The 18,083-nt window shown below is 49.2% G+C and overlaps 1 protein-coding gene across 2 annotated transcripts; it reads left to right on the top strand.

Moving 5' to 3' along the window:
* Positions 1-14,075: 14,075 nt before the first annotated feature.
* LOC140915051 (olfactory receptor 52L1) lies at positions 14,076-17,874 on the top strand. Of its 2 annotated transcripts, XM_073354571.1 has the most exons (3): positions 14,076-14,213; positions 15,272-15,480; positions 16,042-17,874. In XM_073354571.1, exon 3 carries the CDS (start codon positions 16,088-16,090, stop codon positions 17,030-17,032), a length of 945 nt encoding a protein of 314 aa, XP_073210672.1. In that variant the 5' UTR covers positions 14,076-14,213; positions 15,272-15,480; positions 16,042-16,087; the 3' UTR covers positions 17,033-17,874. The 2 variants fall into 2 exon arrangements, with proteins under 2 accessions (XP_073210672.1, XP_073210579.1); XM_073354478.1 differs by having other exon boundaries at positions 15,272-17,874.
* Positions 17,875-18,083: the final 209 nt, after the last annotated feature.

Here is an 18,083-nt window from a genome sequence, read left to right as displayed (position 1 = left end):
AGAACTTATTAAGTAATCTAGCTAGATATGTGTTAGATTATGATTTCTTTAAATGGCTGAGAAAATAAGCTGTGCTGAATGGAATGGATATTCCTCTTTTTGTGTCTTTTTGTAACTTAAGGTTTTGCCTAGAGGGATTCTCTATGTTTTGAATCTAATTACCCTGTAAGGTATTTATTATCCTGATTTTACAAAGGTGATTCTTTTTACTTTTTCTATTATTAAAATTCTTCTTTTAAGAAACTGAATGCTTTTTCGTTGTTCTTAAGATCCAAGGGTTTGGTCTGTGGTCACCTATGCAGATTGGTGAGGATTTTTATCAAGCCTTCCCCAGGAAGTAGGGTGCAAGGGTTGGGAGGATTTTGTGGGGAAAGATGCTTCCAAACGGACTCTTTCCAAATTATATCCCTTTTAGACGTTTGGTGGTGGCAGCGAAAGTCCAAGGGCAAAAGGTAAAATAGTTTGTATCTTGGGGAAGTTTTAACCTAAGCTGGTAACAGTAAGCTTAGGAGGTTTTCATGCAGGTCCCCACATCTGTACCCTAGAGTTCAGAGTGGGGAAGGAACTTTGACAACTGCACTCTCAGTTGCTGAGTTCCCTCTATCTGACCATCACCTGAACTCTTTCAGTGTCACCTGTCAGCCCCCAACCCTAGACACCCTCTCATTCAGACTTTCCATGACTTCCAGACCACAAGAAGATACTGCAGCTTTCTGAAGTAAGGTGGTTTTCCATTAGTCCATGTGTCACAAATGGAAGCTACACTTTCTGATAGCCAAGATAAATAAACAAACTACAAATGCTGAACTTCTTTATCATATGTGCAGTGATCTGGAGAGCAAAATTTACCAGATTTGTGTAGGTCAAATACTTCAGGAAGCCTGGATAATAAACAAAGTGTTTCAGTTTGAAAATACAGAAAATACAGAAAAACTAATACAGAAAAACTGCTGCAAGAATTGAGGACATTTTACTAAAGCTTATTGGTGAGAGTTATGAAACTGAGTTAAACTACAATGTCACCTTTGTGTCAAATTACCTACAACTTTGTGCAGTCGATTTTGGAGTCACTTTCAGGTGGACCTTTCAGAACACACACTACCCATTCCTGTTGTCAAAGATGTCAAGAGTAGGTGTTGAGATTTCATCTTGGAGTTTGTGAAACAGATGAAATGGGGATGGCCACCAAAGATCCAGGTGATTGTATCACTTGCAGTACTAAGTCTTTCACAAGCTAGATTAGGCAATCTCTCATTTTTGCCATTGTTTTGTGGAGACCTTGGACAGTTGGAGCAGCAGTGGAGAGTTTTGCTTATGGTTCACTGGCCTCATACTCAAGACAATCAAGCTGAGCATGGTTGGGTTGAAGTTCTCGAACACACGGATGCTGCTGAGGACAAAGACTTTAGTGAACTTTGCTTATTTGCTCTTTTGTTGCTGCCACTACCTTTTAGCAATGCTGCAACTGAAAGATTGCTTTCTCAAATGGACTTGATAAAAACAAAACTGTGCAACAAGATGCAAAAGGAACTTTTAGAAAACTTCTTTCATCTTAGGGTGTATATTGTTGCCCTGAATTTATGGGCTACTTTAATTACTGTTTGCCAGTGATCTGATCAGAAGATATTCAGGTTCTTGTCCCAATTCAGGCTACAGGGAGAAAACTCAGTGCTCAATAACATGAGCAGACACTGAGGCTGTGTGTGACAAGGAGACTTATACTGAGGACAATACCAGAATGTTAAGATCTTTATTAACATGAATGAAAAAAATAATCAAAGATATAAAACACAGAGTCACAAAGAAGTAATACAATTCTATGACCCCTGGTGGTAACATCCCTATTCTAAAAGACAACTTAAACTAGTATGCTTTCATGTTCATCCTTATAAAATGATTGTGTGGTCTCCAATGAAAAGTTTGTCAGGAAGACCAAATCATACTTGGAGTTGCAGCTAGCAAGAGATGTTAAGAGTAACAAGAAGGGTTGCTTCAGGTATGTTAGCAACAAGAAGAAAGTCAAGGAAAGTGTGGGTCCCTTACTGAATTAGGGAGGCAACCTAGTGACAGAGGATGTGGAAAAAGCTAATGTACTCAATGCTTTTTTTGCCTCTGTCTTCACAAACAAGTTCAGCTCCCAGACTGCTGCACTGGGCAGCACAGCATGGGGAGGAGGTAACCAGCCCTCTGTGGAGAAAGAAGTGGTTCGAGACTATTTAGAAAAGCTGGACGAGCACAAGTCCATGGGGCTGGATGCGGTGCATCCGAGAGTGCTAAAGGAGTTGGCGGATGTGATTGCAGAGCCATTCGCCATTATCTTTGAAAACTCATGGGGATCGGGGGAGGTCCCAGATGACTGGAAAAAGGCTAATGTAGTGCCCATCTTTAAAAAAGGGAAGAAGGAGGATCTGGGAAACTACAGGCCAGCCAGCCTCACCTCAGTCCCTGGAAAAATCATGGAGCAGGTCCTCAAAGAATCCATTCTGAAGCATTTAGAGGAGAGGAAAGTGATCAGGAACAGTCAGCATGGATTCACCAAGGGCAAGTCATGCCTAACCTAATTGCCTTCTATGTCAAGATAACTGGCTCTGTGGATGAGGGGAAAGCTGTGGATGTGTTATTCCTTGATTTTAGCAAAGCTTTTGATATGGTCTCCCACAGTATTCTTGCCAGCAAGTTAAAGAAGTATGGGCTCGATGAATGGACTATAAGGTGCATAGAAAGCTGGCTACATCATTGGGCTCAATGGGTAGTGATCAATGGCTCCATGTCTAGTTGGCAGCCGGAATGAAGCGGAGTGTACCAAGGGTCGGTCCTGGGGCCGGTTTTGTTCAATATCTTCATAAATGATCTGGAGGATGGCGTGGATTACACCCTCAGCAACTTTGCAGATGCCACTAAATTGGGAGGAGTGGTAGATATGCTGGAGGGTAGGGATAGGATACAGAGGGACCTAGACAAATTAGAGGATTGGGCCAAAAGAAATCTGATGAGGTTCAACAGGGACAAATGCAGAGTCCTGCACTTAGGACGGAAGAATCCCATGCACCGCTATAGACTAGGGACTGAATGGCTAGGCATCAATTCGGCAGAAAAGGACCTAAGGGTTACAGTGGATGAGAAGCTGGATATGAGTCAACAATGTGCCCTTGTTGCCAAGAAGGCTAAGGGCATTTTAGGCTGTATAAGGAGGGGCATTGCCAGCAGATCGAGGGATGTGATCATTCCCCTCTATTTGACATTGATGAGGCCTCATCTGAAGTACTGTGTCTAGTTTTGGTCCCCACACTACAAGAAGGATGTGGGAAAATTGGAAAGAGTCCAGCGGAGGGCAATAAAAATGATTAGGGGACTGGAGCACATGACTTATAAGGAGAGGCTGAGGGAACTGGGATTGTTTAGTCTACGGAAGAGAAGAATAGGGACTTGATAGCTACTTTCAACTACCTGAAAGGGGGTTCCAAAGAGGATGGATCTAGACTGTTCTCAGTGGTGGCAGATGACAGAACAAGGAGTAATGCTCTCAAGTTGCAGTGAGGGAGGGTTAGGTTGGATATTAGGAAACACTGTTTCACTAGGAGGCTGGTGAAGCACTGGAATGGGTTACCTAGGGAGGTGGTGGAAACTCCTTCCTTGAAGGTTTTTAAGGTGAGTCTTGAAAAAGCCCTGGCTGGGATGATTTAGTTGGGGATTGGTCCTGCTTTGAGCAGGGGGTTGGACTAGATGACCTCCTGAGGTCCCTTCCAACCCTGATATTCTATGATTCTATGATGATTCTATGATTTTGGGTGTCTTTGGAAGGATCACAATGCACTGAACATTGTTGTTATAGTGGTGTTGTAGCAATTGTTGTTACAATAATGTTATTGATATTGAAAAAATATTGAATCTATTTCCCTAAAGTTAAATATCCTCACACCTTCTTGTCAACTGTCTAAATGGGCCATCTTGATTATCACTACAAAAGTTTTTTTTTTTTTTATTCCTGCTGATCATGGCTCATCTTAACTAATTAGCCTCTCACAGTTTGTATGGCAACTTCCACCTTCTCTGCATGTATATATATATTTCTTCTTACTATAAGTTCCATTCTATGTATCTGATGAAGTGGGCTGTAGCCCATGAAAGCTTATGCTCTAATAAATTTGTTAGTCTCTAAGGTGCCACAAGTCCTCTAGTAATGTAATTTCATGTATATAGTTATGAGGCTGAAAATGTGTCCTCATGGCTTAAAACAGGCCCAGGCAAAACTCTCCAGGAGCAGGGGGGCTCCCCTAAATGGTGCCTTGTCCAGATGGTCTCCCTCTGCTCCAGGGCTGGGATGGGAGCTACTTTAGCCTGAGAAGGAGCTTGCTCACAGGTTGAAGGCAGCCTTGGCTGTGTTAATGACCCAGCACCCCCTGCCCCAGCCCTGAAGTAACTGGACACTGACAGATCTCCTTTTTGACCATACTTTCTGATTGAAAACTGGATACCTGGCAACCCTAAATGGCACCCAGAAGCCAAAAGCCAGCCTGTCCTGGTAAAACCCAGACTGGTGGAAACCCTATTAACTCAGGTTTCTCTGTATGAACCATCTGTATCCTTATGTCTTTGGGCTTTTCCTGTATTCTTCTCTCACACTCCTTGTGCTAAGGGGCATAATGCTGGGACAGAGGCATCTGTCTGTAAATAAGTTGGTCATTAAAGACTATCAGGACTAATGAGATCTTGCCAGGACAGAAGAAAGCAGTACCAGCATTCTAAACAAAAGCCAGTTTTCTCCAGCATCTCTGCAGAGGGGAGGGCGTGGAAGGAATGGAACCTCCCCAGAAAAGGGGACAGAGAGAGGAGGGGTTGGTCCAGCCCTTTAAAAACACAGAGACTGGATGAGCCAGAAGAAGCTGGGGGAGGAGAGACGCGCAAGGGCGGCAGAGGGGACTCTTGGGTTGCAGGGCTCTGGCTGCAGCAGAGACAGACTCCAGCTACAGGGGAAGCCAGAAATTGCAGACGGTGGCCTCTGAACACCCTACGGGCTCTGACCAAATCTCAAGGAGTGCTCCAGGGCGGTGAGGACACTGAGGCAGGGAATGGCGCGCAGGTGTTGTATTGTGTTTCCCTACATCTGGGTGTGACACTCTGCACCTCATATCCATCACAGTGGTATGGTTATGATATGGTTATGACATAATTCTGATGTATCTGGTGTTAGGATATAGATATTCAGGCCTGTCTGTAAAGGCCTAGACTCTAAGAATTTAGGTGTATTCTTATCACTTGGCTAGTTCTAGAGGTACAAAAGAAAGAATCAAAATCACTGTCTGCCGGTGTAAGGGCTTTCTCTCACTGTGACAGTCTGAGGCCCTGTTCTTAGGCTAAGGCCTTTGGCTAAGCCACAGAGGCAGCCATAAGCTGGGAAGCGACCGGTCACCTCCTCACATTCCAAACTAGTCACATTGAAATAAGGTGCTATTGGGCTGTTAGGCACTATCAGGACAGGATTGTATTCCTATCACCTCCAGAGAAAGGGAAGTGCCTAGAAACTGTAAAAGGAAACTTAGTTTGATAGCATCCTGTCTGGCAAGAACTCACTTATCCATAGCTGGGATGTGAAATCCTCATTTCTGTGTTGTTCTGTCATCTACCATTTCCCTATTGTTTGTCTGTATAATCTTTGTCTGGTTCTGTGATTGTTCCTGTTTGCTGTATAATTAATTTTGCTGGGTGTAAACTAATTAAGGTGGTGGGATATAATTGGTTAGATAATTATGTTACAATATGTTAGGATTGGTTAGTTAAATTTCAGTAAAATGATTGCTTAAGGTATAGCTAAGCAGAACTCAAGTTTTACTATATAGTCTGCAGTTAATCAGGAAGTGAAGGGGGTTAATGGGAACAGGGAATGGGGGTGGGGAAATTGGAATCATGTTTTTCTAAGGGGGGGTGAACTGGAATCATATTTCGCTAAGGCAGGGAATGGGAACAGGGACACAGGTGGAAGGCTCTGTGGTGTCAGAGCTGGGAAGGGGGACACTAAGGAAGGAAACTGGAATCATGCTTGCTGGAAGTCCACCCCAATAAACATCAAATTGTTTGCACCTTTGGACTTTGGGTATTGTTGCTCTCTGTTCATGCGAGAAGGACCAGGGAAGTAAGCGGGTAAAGGAATAAGCCCCCTAACATCTTGTACAAAATATGTTATGTGAGGTTTCATTGGAAAAGCTATGATTTGCTGAATATGATTATCCTATTTGTATGCATGCATCATTTTTGTATCAGGAGTTATGAATATTGACTATGTATGTGAATTTGAAATGTGGTTGCATTTGGGTAACTCCCAGAAGACAAGATGCTTCCAGCCTAGAAATCCGATTCTGAAGGGCCTATTCAGGGTAATGGGCCATTAGGAGAAACAACAGGCCTGAGAAGAAGCTCATCCCCCGCCTGGTGAACCTTCTTTGGAATGCTTGCGTCAGCCTATCGGTAATGGCTGCTATGAATCAGCGAAGCATACAAGGGCATGTGACTAAACCACATGACACTGAACTCCATTTTGGTACCTGTATTTTTCCACAAACTAGACTGGGAACTTGGCTTGGAACAAAAGGGTTCCTGCCATGTGGAAGAAACCATAAAAGGGGGCAGCGACATCACCCAGTGGCCTCACTCCCCACACAAAAACACCTGGAAACACAGGACGAACAAAGACTGAACTGCAGGAAGTGCTGTTCCCAGGCTGAAGGTGTTTCTAGCCTGTGTATGGACTCTTGATGGACGGTTTGTACTATCTAACAGGGTGAGACACTGCTTGATTCAAATCCTATTTAGTGTATAAGACTTAGCCTGTGATTTTCTTCATTTCTTAGGTAACCATCTTTGATCAGTTTGCTATTACTTATAGTCATATAAATCTTTCTGGTATTCAGTAAATCTGTTTTCTATTTTTTACCTAAATGAGTGTGATTTGCTTGAGGAAAACCTCAGCTCACTTAACAAAGGTTTGTGCATTGTCCTATTCACATCAAGGGAGGGGCATATTCAGTAATAAATTCTAACTGGTCAGGCTTCTGACCAGGGCAGGACGGTATAGCTCTGGGGTCCTAGGATGGGGAGCTGGGAGTCTTTTGGCTGGAGCCTCTCTGTTGTTGGTTCATGAGTGGCTGGCCAGAGCATTCATGAACACAGCTGAGTATGGTTCCTGCCTGTGGATATTGGTGTGAGTGCAAGCTTGGAGGGCTTTGCAGCTTGTCACAATGTTACAGTGCAAGAGGGGACCCAGATTGGTGAGACAGAGGGCTCAGCTGTACCCCAATTCCAGGTGGCACCCCAGGGATGACCCACCACAGCGGCGCAGCGAGCAGGATGAAATGCACAGCTTGTTGTTCTGAGTGAGATTTGCACTTCATACACTGGTGTAGAGATTTTTAGTGAGACTTTAAGTGTGGCTTGAGATCAGTCAGAGAGGTTACCAGTTAGTTATTTTCTGTTTGCTCATTTCGGGAAAAGGAAGTAGTGACAGAAAAGCAGAAAGATGAGTGAAGGCAGAGAAGCCCTTACAAAACTGGAGCTCTTTAGAGTGCAGGCAGCAAAAAAAAGAAAAGGAACATCAGAGACTTTTGGAGTTAGAAGCAGTAGCACATCAGATCGCTTTGGAACTGAAACAGTAAGCAACTGAGGCCCAGAAACTGTACAGGGAGATGTCAGCAAACCAGTCAAGTGCCTGAAACCACTATGGCTTATTGCTGAAAGCAGCCAAGTCAGCAGGCCGTCAAGTGGCCATGTAGCAGCCTCAGCTTGACCAAGGCAGGAGGGGAGGGGGGTTTGGGTGCCAGAGAGAGGGCAGCTTGTCCCCGCATCCTTCCTGATAAGAACTGTGTTGAAGTTGCTGATACATGCATTTTAGAAGAGCTGGATGTGCCCCCAGGAATATCTATTTGGATCTCAAGGCTGCAAACTCTGGAAAAACCCACCCCTGGTTAATCAATAATCAGAAGGAACCTCTTGTTTGACCATTGAAACTGCTTATTTAACAAGTTTTCTTTAAGGGACATGTCACTGTATTACTAATGTATAACTAAGGGGGGAAAGTTTGAGGTGGGGGGACTTTTTGGACTCTCCCCCTGGATACATCTTGCAGTCCCCACTGGCAGAAGGAAGATTTGGCCATTGGAAGCCTGCCACTGTGCCACTCGAGAGCCACACTCAGCTTTGGTAATTATCAAGGGTTGCGGGTGTTTTACTAACCTGTTGCGGACGTGCATAAGTGCTTGAGACTAAGTAAAATTTAGCTTTAAGTGAAAGCACTCGTGTGTCATCCTGTTTGTGCCAGTTATCGATCAGTAGGACGGCCGTATCTCCCCTGATTTATTTCCTGACACCACCTCGTAAAGAGTAAACGCAACCAAGAGCTTTGGGTTGAAAGAACCCCAGGTAACAAAACTAGCCATGGAACTGTGAGCCAAAGAATTTGAGGAAAAAGAAAGAAAGTGAAGGTACCAATTGGACTTGTTAGAGAGGCAGAACCAGAACCCCCATACACCACTGATTCCCACCTCTGTAAAAATCCAGAAATGGGAGTGGTTGTGTCCTGCATACAGTGCGGCAGGGGATATTGCTGGATATTTCGCCACCTTTGAGAGGCTTGTGTGATTCATAAGATTCCTGAGGACCAAAAGATGCCCAGTTTGGTTGCAAAGATAACTGGTAAAGCTCTGAATGTATTCAATAAAATGCTAATGACTGATGCTTTCGATTACTGCAAATTCAAAGACATGGTTTTGAAACAGTTTCCGATTATTCCTGAAACATATAGAGTGAAATTTAGGTACCTTAAGGGTTCTGGGATGAGCAATGTGGAATATGTAAACTAGATGAAAGATTTGATGGAAAAGTGGGCAAGGGGCAAATGTGTTACAAGTTTTGAAGGAATGTTGGACCTTGTGGCTCAGGAGCATTTCTTACACATATGTAAAGATGATGTGAAGCAATGCTTATGGGACAGAAAGATGACAAATGTAGATGAGATGGCTGCTCTAGCTGATGCTTTTCAGCAAACTCAGGCATCTATTGTGCACAAACCCCTGACGGAGGAGTTTAAACTTGGTGGGAAGCAGGGTTCCCGTTTTACTCCTGGGAAGAAAGAGGCTGTCTGGGAGGCTGGGTACTCACCTCTCCCAAACCATTCATCTAATCCTTGACCCAAATCTCCTGTAAAAATAGAAGAACCCAGAAGGTGCTGTCATTGCAATTCCACTGACCACCTGGGGAATGAATGCCCTGTGCTGGGAGGAAGTAGGTAGCCCATGGGAATGCTGCAACCCTGAGCACAGAAGCCCCTCAGGCACCTGTCACTTATACTGGGTAGTAAAATCAGCATTATTGGCAGGAAACACCTTGGGTGGGAAGATACAGTGATAAAAATGTGTGTGGTTAGGTCGAGTATAGTGCAAGAAGGTGACACGCTGCCAGCACAGATTTCACAGCTTTTATTAGTAGGAGGTTACAAAACCCTGTACCGTTGGCTAAAGTGCACATAGAAACCGAGGGTTTGTAAGGTGTATTATTAGCGGACGTAGTAGATAATAATTCTATTGATATGCTAATTGGCAATTATTTCTTCCATGTAGCTCCGGCTGTTAATGGTAAAGTCCCAGAAACTGCTGAGGGAATGGGAGAAAGTCTTCTTCAGTCCTCCGCAGCAGTGAGAAACTGCATATTTCTAGGGGCAGGGGTGGCTTAGGCTGGCTCCTGCCCTGCCGCTGAAGGCGGTGTTTCCTCAGAAAGAGAGGAGAGCATATTGCCTTTCAGTGAGACGGCTGTTTCAGATGTTAGCTGCAAGCCTGTCACAGAGGAACCAGGGACTCTTTCCACTCTCGGGATCATAGGGAGGTGTGTCCCAGAGGGGAGCCCAAAGATGGTGATTGAATCCTAGAAACATCTGGGAGGTGGATGAGGGTTCCTTTAACTCTGTAGCTGGATGCAACCGCACCGCAGGAAGGGAACGAGATGGAGCACCAGCTGGTGAGATAACTGTCCAGGCTGCATTGGTAATTTTCACTCCATGCATCTGAAGAAGTGGGTTTTTTACCCACAAGAGCTTATGCCTAAATAAATCTCTTAGTCTTTAAGGTGCCACCGGACTCCTCGTTGTTTTTGTTAATACAGTGTGTTGTTTGAAATGGAAAAAGGAAATCTGCTCATGAACTGGGGCTGGTGCAATGTTCTTTCCACATTGAGAGGGGGTGGACTGGGTAATAAAATTACACTGGTCAGGCTCTTGACCAGGCCAAGAAGGTAGAGTTCTGGGGTACTAGGCTTGGCAGCTGGGGGGAAGTAGCTGGAGCCTCTGTATTGGTGGTTCATGAGTGGCTAGTGAAAGCATTCATGTAACTGCAGCTACCCAGTATGGCCATTCAGCTGTTCTTATATAGATCCCAAATGTCTCTGCCCCTTGCTGTAATTCTCTAGACCCCACTCCCTCCCCCAGAGCTCAGATAGAAACCAGGAGTCTTGACAGGCGCTCGCTCTCTCTCTCTCTCTGCAAAGTAGGTAACAAAGTAAGAATATAAATTAAAAATTTTAACCTAACCAGCCACTGTCAGAGACAGGATCCTGGGCCAGGTGCACATCCATGTATGTTTAGGAACCCAAAGCATCCTGACTTTCACAGCTGCTCAGCATCCACAAGGCCTTCCTGGGCCACTTGTTACATTTTCCATATGGACATAGGGGTTAACAAATAAACAAGAGATGGAAACTACCTATAGCATTTGCTCAGAACCAGCCCCTGTAATTATGTTCACTTGCAGTATATGATTCAGCCACTAGGTGTCGCTGTGCGCTGTACAGCACTCCAGCGAGGGGGTGACCCTGGTAGGGCTTGCACAGGAACAGAGCCACTGAAGAGCTTCCACCCCACAGCCTGGCGGGAGGGGGCAGGGGGCAGCAGAGGAGGCTGGCTGCTCCCCAGCGCAGAACTAGGAATCGGGCGGTGTGGGGGCGGATAGTTTCCTACTCCGGGCACACTCCCATCCCTCCTCCCGCACCTGGCGGATCTCAGCAAGGCGAAGTACCGGATGGTTATCAAGGAGAGGAGGCTGCCCGCATTTCTGAGAGGGGTTAGATGGTGGGGTCAGGGTCAGGGCCCCGCGCGGTGGTGGTGGCGGTGGCAGGTTCGGGTCCCCGCTGCTGCCCGGCCCGGCGCAGCCGCAGTGGTGTAGTCCCGCTGCCCAGCCCACACCCCGGATTCCAGTGCTGGCCCGCTCTGGACGGGGGCGCTGGGCATCGGGGACTGTGGGCGATTTCAGGGCGCGGGGCGCTGTGGTTCTCAGCCTGCAGCCCAGCACCTGTCCCAGGCCCGGCCCTGAGTCCAGTTGGAAACAAAAGGAAAGGTATTGAAGGAAGAGAGTTAAATGGCCACATACAAAACACAGTCAGAAAATGCCACCTAGGGCCAAGGCCTGTGAATAGTCCCCTTTCCTCACTGATCACAGGGCTTCACTCCAAAGGTCAGTCTCTTGCAGTGTTTGCTGGCCCCAGGGAGCCGGGACCCAAACTTTCCCTAGCTACCTCCTCAGTGAATGGGAGCAGAGTGTCTCCCTCCACCCCAGGACAGACTGAATCAGTCTTTTGTCTTTGTTCACAGACGTGGCCAGCCTCTGTCTGCGGTAACATGCCTTTCTCCCGCCACGTGGCTTCGATGATTATAGCTTGTTTGTGATGGTTTCCACTGGGCTCTCGCCACGTGACTCGCTTTCACTTCAAGGCCATGGGGCCACGATTCTCAACATAGTTACACTAGCCCTGAACTATTGGCCCCGCACACATCTCATAGGGATGTAAGTTAGTTACCAGCTTTCAGCCATGACCTTGCATGCTGCCCTTTATGGAGAAACACCAGCAAAGGGGTATTTTAGGTGCAGTGATTTTGTCAGCTCTGAGACAGGAGTTGCCCATAAAGAAGAATGAACCCTTTGCCACAATGTCACAGAGGCCCAGGGCTGAAGGGCCCAGGTCCAGACGGGGTCATCCCTTGCAGGGTGAGGCAGGAAGCAGCGTGTTGGGGAATGGTGCCTTCGCTTTCACTGGCTGGAGGACTTCCACCTGCAGGGCTCTCCGGCTGTCATTAAAGCCACAGAGCCACATCTTACAGGCCTTACTCAGCTTGGGTCAAGCCCTCGCGTAGCCAGCCAATGCCGCAGACACAGAGCCACCATGCTTATCATGGGGATTGAACCCAGGTCTTTTGGCACCAAAAGCACCAGCTGCTACCACCTGAGCTGACAGAGCAAACCTGCTAGGCAGGCAGGGAGTAGCGGGTCTAGACGCTGGGCCCGAGATTCCCCACAAAGCATTTCGTGTGTGACTCCTAGAGACCAAATACTGTGATGGTATTTTGCAGGGAGCGACAAAGCCTTTCTGCAGCGTGACCAGGGGCCGGTAGAGTGCCACGCCCGTCCCCATTGACACCTCCTCCAGCCCCTCGATGTTCGGGATCCCTGGCCTGGGGGCCATGCTGTTCTGGATTGCCCTTCCGTTCTGCATCATGTCTGTTGCTGCTCTGCTGGGAAGCAGCATCCTTCTGGTCATCATCCAAAGCCAGCACTGCATCCACGGGCCCGTGGACATCTTCCTGGCCATGCTGGCTGCCACTGACCTGGGGTATCGCTGCATCAGTACAGCTGTGCCGCCCGCAGCTCACTTGTGTAGACATAGCCTAAGTCTGTGATGTCAATACGGTTGTTCTTATCAGCCAAACTTGTGACCTCATCGCAAAACTACAGCCAGTTTGTTTGGCAAGCCCTATTTCCCATAAACCCATGCTGCTCAGCATTGATTATGCCATCCTTCAAAGCTTTACTGATGGCATCCCCTATCACGCTTGACATGCTTTTCTCCTGGGATTGGGGTCAGGCTAACTGGACTAGAGTTATCTCTGCACAGTGCTCCAAGCTTTATTAAAAATAGCTCAGAGAGCTGCTCAGAGAGCTCCTCAGCCAGCTCCTTTAGTACTCCTGGGTGCAAGTTGTCCGGTTCTGCAGAATTTGAAGAGATTGTGTTATTCCGCTGAATTACTGTTCACTTTTCAGCAGAGGGTTCCTAGTGCAAGGCTAGACGGCCACTGGCTGCAGAATTATGGCAGGGCCCGTGGCCCTGTTGCCAGACATAGAGGTGACTGCCCCAGCCCTGCAGATGACAGCGTGGCTGGAGGTCCTGCTGCCAGATATCTAAGCAGAGGCATTTCACGCCCCTAAGGGGCACAAGAGTGTTCATTCCTTCTTAGCCCTTCAGTCTTTAAAGAGGCATTTTGCTTTCAGAAAACACTGGGGTCCCTGGGGATTCCCAGGTCATGTGGAGATTCCGCTGGGATTTGCTGACATTGATTTATAACCATCCCCACCGTAGCAAGCCTGGCAGACGCATCTGTTCCTGGCCTGTGTTCGGCGCCGTCTGACTGAGAGGACTGTTCTGGGGGAGCCGGTGGGATTGGTGCCATTATTCACACCTGTCTTACTGAGCAGAGGGACGGAGCGCGCTGAAAGGGGCTTGTGCGTCCCCGGGGAGCAGGAGCCCCTGAAACAGGTTTGGCTTGCACAGCTCAGGGAAGCGTCTACAGGGTTCAGGAAGAACATTAGTTTCAAAATGCAGCCCAGGGAAGCAAGTTAATACTCCGACAACTTCAAATAGCTACCTGCCTCCCTACTGCACTCTGCGTGTTTGTGTATTGTGTATGCACATGGATATGTTTGTGTGCACGTGTAAGGGGACTGTTTCCCCCTTACTAACAGTCGGGGGGGGGTGTTTTAGTGGCCAGCTCCCAGTACTAAAAAGGGGGAAGGGTCGATGGGGAATCAGGACCCTGAGACTGACAGCCCCCAGGAACAATGGGGAGAGGCCAATGCTCCAGGTCAGCCTGATTGACAGGGTGGGCAGGCTAATCAGGGAGTCAGGAGGCCAGGGAGGTCCCGTCCTCCGTGTGAGCTGGACTTGCCTGGGTCAGACAGAGTGGGGACAAGCTGAGGAAAAAGCAGGGGCCCCAGCTGACCTGGGGAGCAGAGCTGGGCCAGATCCAGAGAAGCAGCCCAGAGAGAGCAGACCTGTCCTGGGAGCAGAGCTGTAGCGACCAGAGGCAGAGGGGCCAGAGAAGCAGCCCAGGGAGCTGGAGGCAGACCAGCAGCAGCCATGTAGAGACCGAGTGATGCAGCTGGGACTGGAGCTGTTCGGAGCTGGGTGCGGTGAGCAGCTGGGGAGAGCGAGGGGGACCCTGGGCAGCGGGCCCCGCACAGGGAGACGCCTCAGCCAAGGGGCTCTGCAGGCCAGGCTTGGATCGTAACCCCGACAGGGCGGGGGGCGGGGGCGGGGGGGCACTGGGAAGAAGGGACCTACCACTTACAGCCTGAGAGCGTGTGGCCACCACCACAGCAAGTGTCCAACCCGCAGCATCCCCGCAGCACAGCCAGGGCCGGAGACAGAGCCTGGGACTCACAAGGAACAGACTGTGAGCTGCCCTGACGTTCCAGAGACACTGTTTGTGATGTTCCCTGCCACCGAGCGGGTTGATGTGTTTCCTTTAACCTTTCCCATTTTTCCTGATTCTTTTTAAAATTAATTGTTGATTAAATAACTTGCATTTGCTTTAACTTGTATGTAAGGGTCAGTGGGTCAGAGAAGTGCCCAGTGCAGAAAGAGTACCCCGGAGTGGGGACACCCTAGCCCCTGTCCTAGGTGACCACAGCAGGGTTGGGGGTCGAGCCCCCCAGGAATCCTGGGCCCAGCCTCGTTGGGGTTACGAGGACTCTGCCAGACAGGAGTGTGGAAGGGGCGTCCTCAAGGGCAGGGAGGCCACTGGGTAAAGGAGGTGGGAGCGAGGACTCAGATCCTTTCGCTGGCTCACTTCATCGGGGTAGTGCAGAAGCCAGGACAGTTCCCCACAAGAGCGGGACCATTCCCCCACTTACACGTCTGCTGTCCGTTTGCGTGTGTGTGTGCGTATGTATGTGCATGCTCAGTGTGTGCATGACTGTGTGTATGTCTGTGAGGTGTTGTGTGTGCAGGTGCAAGGGCTGAGTGTGTGCACGGTGAGTGTGTGTTTGTGTATTGTGTATGCACATGCATGGGTTTGTGCTGTATGTGTGTAGGTGCATGCTCTGTGTGTGAGCGTGTTTGTGTGGTGTTGTGTGTGCAGGTGCAAAGGCTGTGTGTGTGCGCTGAGTGTGTGTGGTTGTGTCTCAGGGCTGGAGGAAGACAAACCCCGGGACAATCACAATCACAACAGCTCCTTCATGCCTTACAGTCCCTGAGTCAGCGACGTGCCCAGGTTCATGCCCTGCCTCTCACAGCGGCTGGCGCGGAGTGATACAGAGACGCCCTCCTCAACCACCCGCAGCGACACACCGTCCTCGCCAAGGGGCAGGGTGGGCAGGATAGGACGCAGACGGAGCGTATTTACTGAGCCCCCCTCACGGGGCGCCCCTGGGCCTGCCTGGAAGAACTGGCATAGCGGTATGTGCACTGCTCAGAACGGGCCCAGCAGCAGCTTCTGCCCCTCCCCACCAGCGGAGAGAGCAGGCCAGACACGCCGCTGAGAAAATGGCTGCAAATTAGGGGATTAGACTGTTGGCATTAAATTTCCAGCTCTCGGACACTTCAGCCTGTGGTCTGGGCTCCGGGCAGTTGAGCTGGGTTGGGGGTGGAGCGCTTGTGGCTGGCCTTGAATAAGAGGGAAAACAAACCAAGACAAAAATTGCCAGGACAGGCGTATGGTTCCCCTGCCTGCTGGGGCCGAGGACGTGTGATGTCTGTGAGTAGCCAGTGTCAGGGGCTGGATATCACGAGGACAGAGTAAAGGGAATGGGGGTGCACCTGTTACTCTGTTGACCGCAGACAGGCAGAGGCAAGAGTCCTTCACACTAGGGGCCATGGGTAACGAGGTGACTCACAGCCCCGGGCCCCGAGAACCATCACAGAGAGCAGCCGTAGAACTACCCGAGCTCACAGACAGCCGGCTGATTAGCCATTCTTTGCATGCACAAGGCCGTCACACGCTCTATTAATCGCTCGCAGTCTCCGGAGCCGTTCTCCTCAAGTCGGATGTGGCCCTCAGCATATCATGTCACCCATCAACAACGGCAGCCTGAGACCTTCAGCATTCCTCCTGGTCGGCATACCGGGGCTGGAAACCACGCAGCACTGGGTCACGATCCCTCTGTGCTTCATGTATATTGTGGCCCTGCTGGGGAACGGCATTGTTCTGTTTGTTATAAGGACAGACACCAGCCTGCATGAGCCCATGTATGTCTTCCTGGCCATGCTGACCATCACTGACCTGGTGCTGTCCACATCCACCCTGCCCAAAATGCTGAGCATCTTCTGGCTGGGATCCAGGGAGATCGGGTTCCACGCCTGCCTCACCCAGATGTTCTTCATCCATGCTTCCTCGCTGGTGGAGTCGGGCATCCTGGTGGCCATGGCATTAGTCCGCTACGTGGCCATCTGCAACCCCCTGCGGCATGCAGCCATCTTGAAAATCAGTACGGTGGCCAAGATAGTGCAGCTGGTCTTGGTCAGAGGCCTCGTTGTGATAGCCCCCTTGCCCTTGCTCCTCAGGAGGCTGCCCTTCTGCCAGGCCTACATCATCCCCCACTCCTACTGCGAGCACATGGCCGTGGTGAAGCTGGCCTGCACAGACACCACGGTCAATGCAGCATACGGCCTGCTCGTGGCCCTGCTGGTGGGGGGGCTGGATGGCATGTCCATCACTCTGTCCTACATGATGATCCTTCAGGCTGTGTTTGGCCTCCCTTCCACCCAGGCCCGGCTCAAGGCTCTCAGCACCTGCATGTCCCACATCTGCGTCATCCTCACGTTCTATGTCCCTGGGCTCTTCTCCTTCCTGGTGCATCGCTTCGGCCAGAGCGTCCCCAACCCCATCCACATCATGCTGGCCAACCTCTACCTCCTAGTGTCACCCATGCTGAACCCCATCGTGTACGGGGTGAAAACCAAGCAGATCCGCAGTCGGGTGGCCAGGCTCTTCCACGTGAGGGGCCCCTGAGTGCCAGAGGGCAGTCGCTTCATGCTTATTTCTCCAGATACCACACACAACTTTTATTTTTTAAATGTACCATAATTATTAATAATAAAACAATCATTGAGTATCACTGAGACTCCACATGCTGCCTTAGGGACATAGGGGAAGCTGGGCTTGCAGCAGCCCATCTAACAAAAAGAGTATACAGTGAATCAGCGGGCCCAGCGCTGTACAAACACCTGGTCACAGACAGTCCCTGCCCTGACAAGTGCCGTTCATAGAATCATAGAAACATAGAAGATTAGGGTTGGAAGGGACCTCAGGAGGTCATCTAGTCCAACCCCCTGCTCAAAGCAGGACCAACACCCACTAAATCATCCCAGCCACGGTTTTGTTAAGCTGGACCATAAAAACCTCTAAGGATGGAAATTCCACCACCTCCCTAGGTAACCCATTCCAGCGCTTCACCACCCTCCTAGTGAAATAGTGTTTCCTAATATCCAACCTAGACCTCCCCCACTGCAACTTGAGACCATTACTCCTTGTTCTGTCATCTGCCGCCACTGAGAACTGCTGAGCTTCATTCTCTGTGGAAACCCCTTTCAGGTAGGTGAAGGCTGCTGTCAAATCCCCCCTCACTCTTCTCTTCTGCAGACTAAACAATCCCAGTTCCCTCAGTCTCTCCTCGTAAGTCATGTGCCCCAGCCCCTAATCATTTTCATTGCCTTCCGCTGGACTCTCTCCAATTCAATGGAAATAGCTAAAAGTGTAGCTTCAGGGCTAAAATGTGATCAAGAGGGCATTGATGAACTGCTCAATAAATTTGCAAGTGCCCTTTCAAATTCAAAACTTGCTCACACAGAGATGGAGGGACTCAGTGAGTGGTGGGCCTTGGGGGACTGGGGGTAGAGGAGAGGAAGGAGGAACTCGGCCAGTGGTGGGCGGTGATAGTCTTGGGGGGGTGGTGGAAGGACTCAGCGAGTGGCAGGAGGAGGGACAACAAGTGGAGGAGTGGAGGAGATGAGGGACTCAGTGGGTGGGCAGCAGCAGAGGTTCCAGCAAAAAAACAATTTAT

Source organism: Lepidochelys kempii, chromosome 1, assembly GCF_965140285.1.
Source record: "Lepidochelys kempii isolate rLepKem1 chromosome 1, rLepKem1.hap1, whole genome shotgun sequence".
Taxonomy (NCBI): domain Eukaryota; kingdom Metazoa; phylum Chordata; order Testudines; family Cheloniidae; genus Lepidochelys; species Lepidochelys kempii.
This window is presented reverse-complemented; position numbering and strand designations above follow the sequence as displayed.

Excerpts from the sequence above, each read along its gene's own strand:
- LOC140915051 (XM_073354571.1), top strand. The coding sequence starts at position 16,088 with ATGTCACCCATCAACAACGGCAGCCTGAGACCTTCAGCATTCCTCCTG.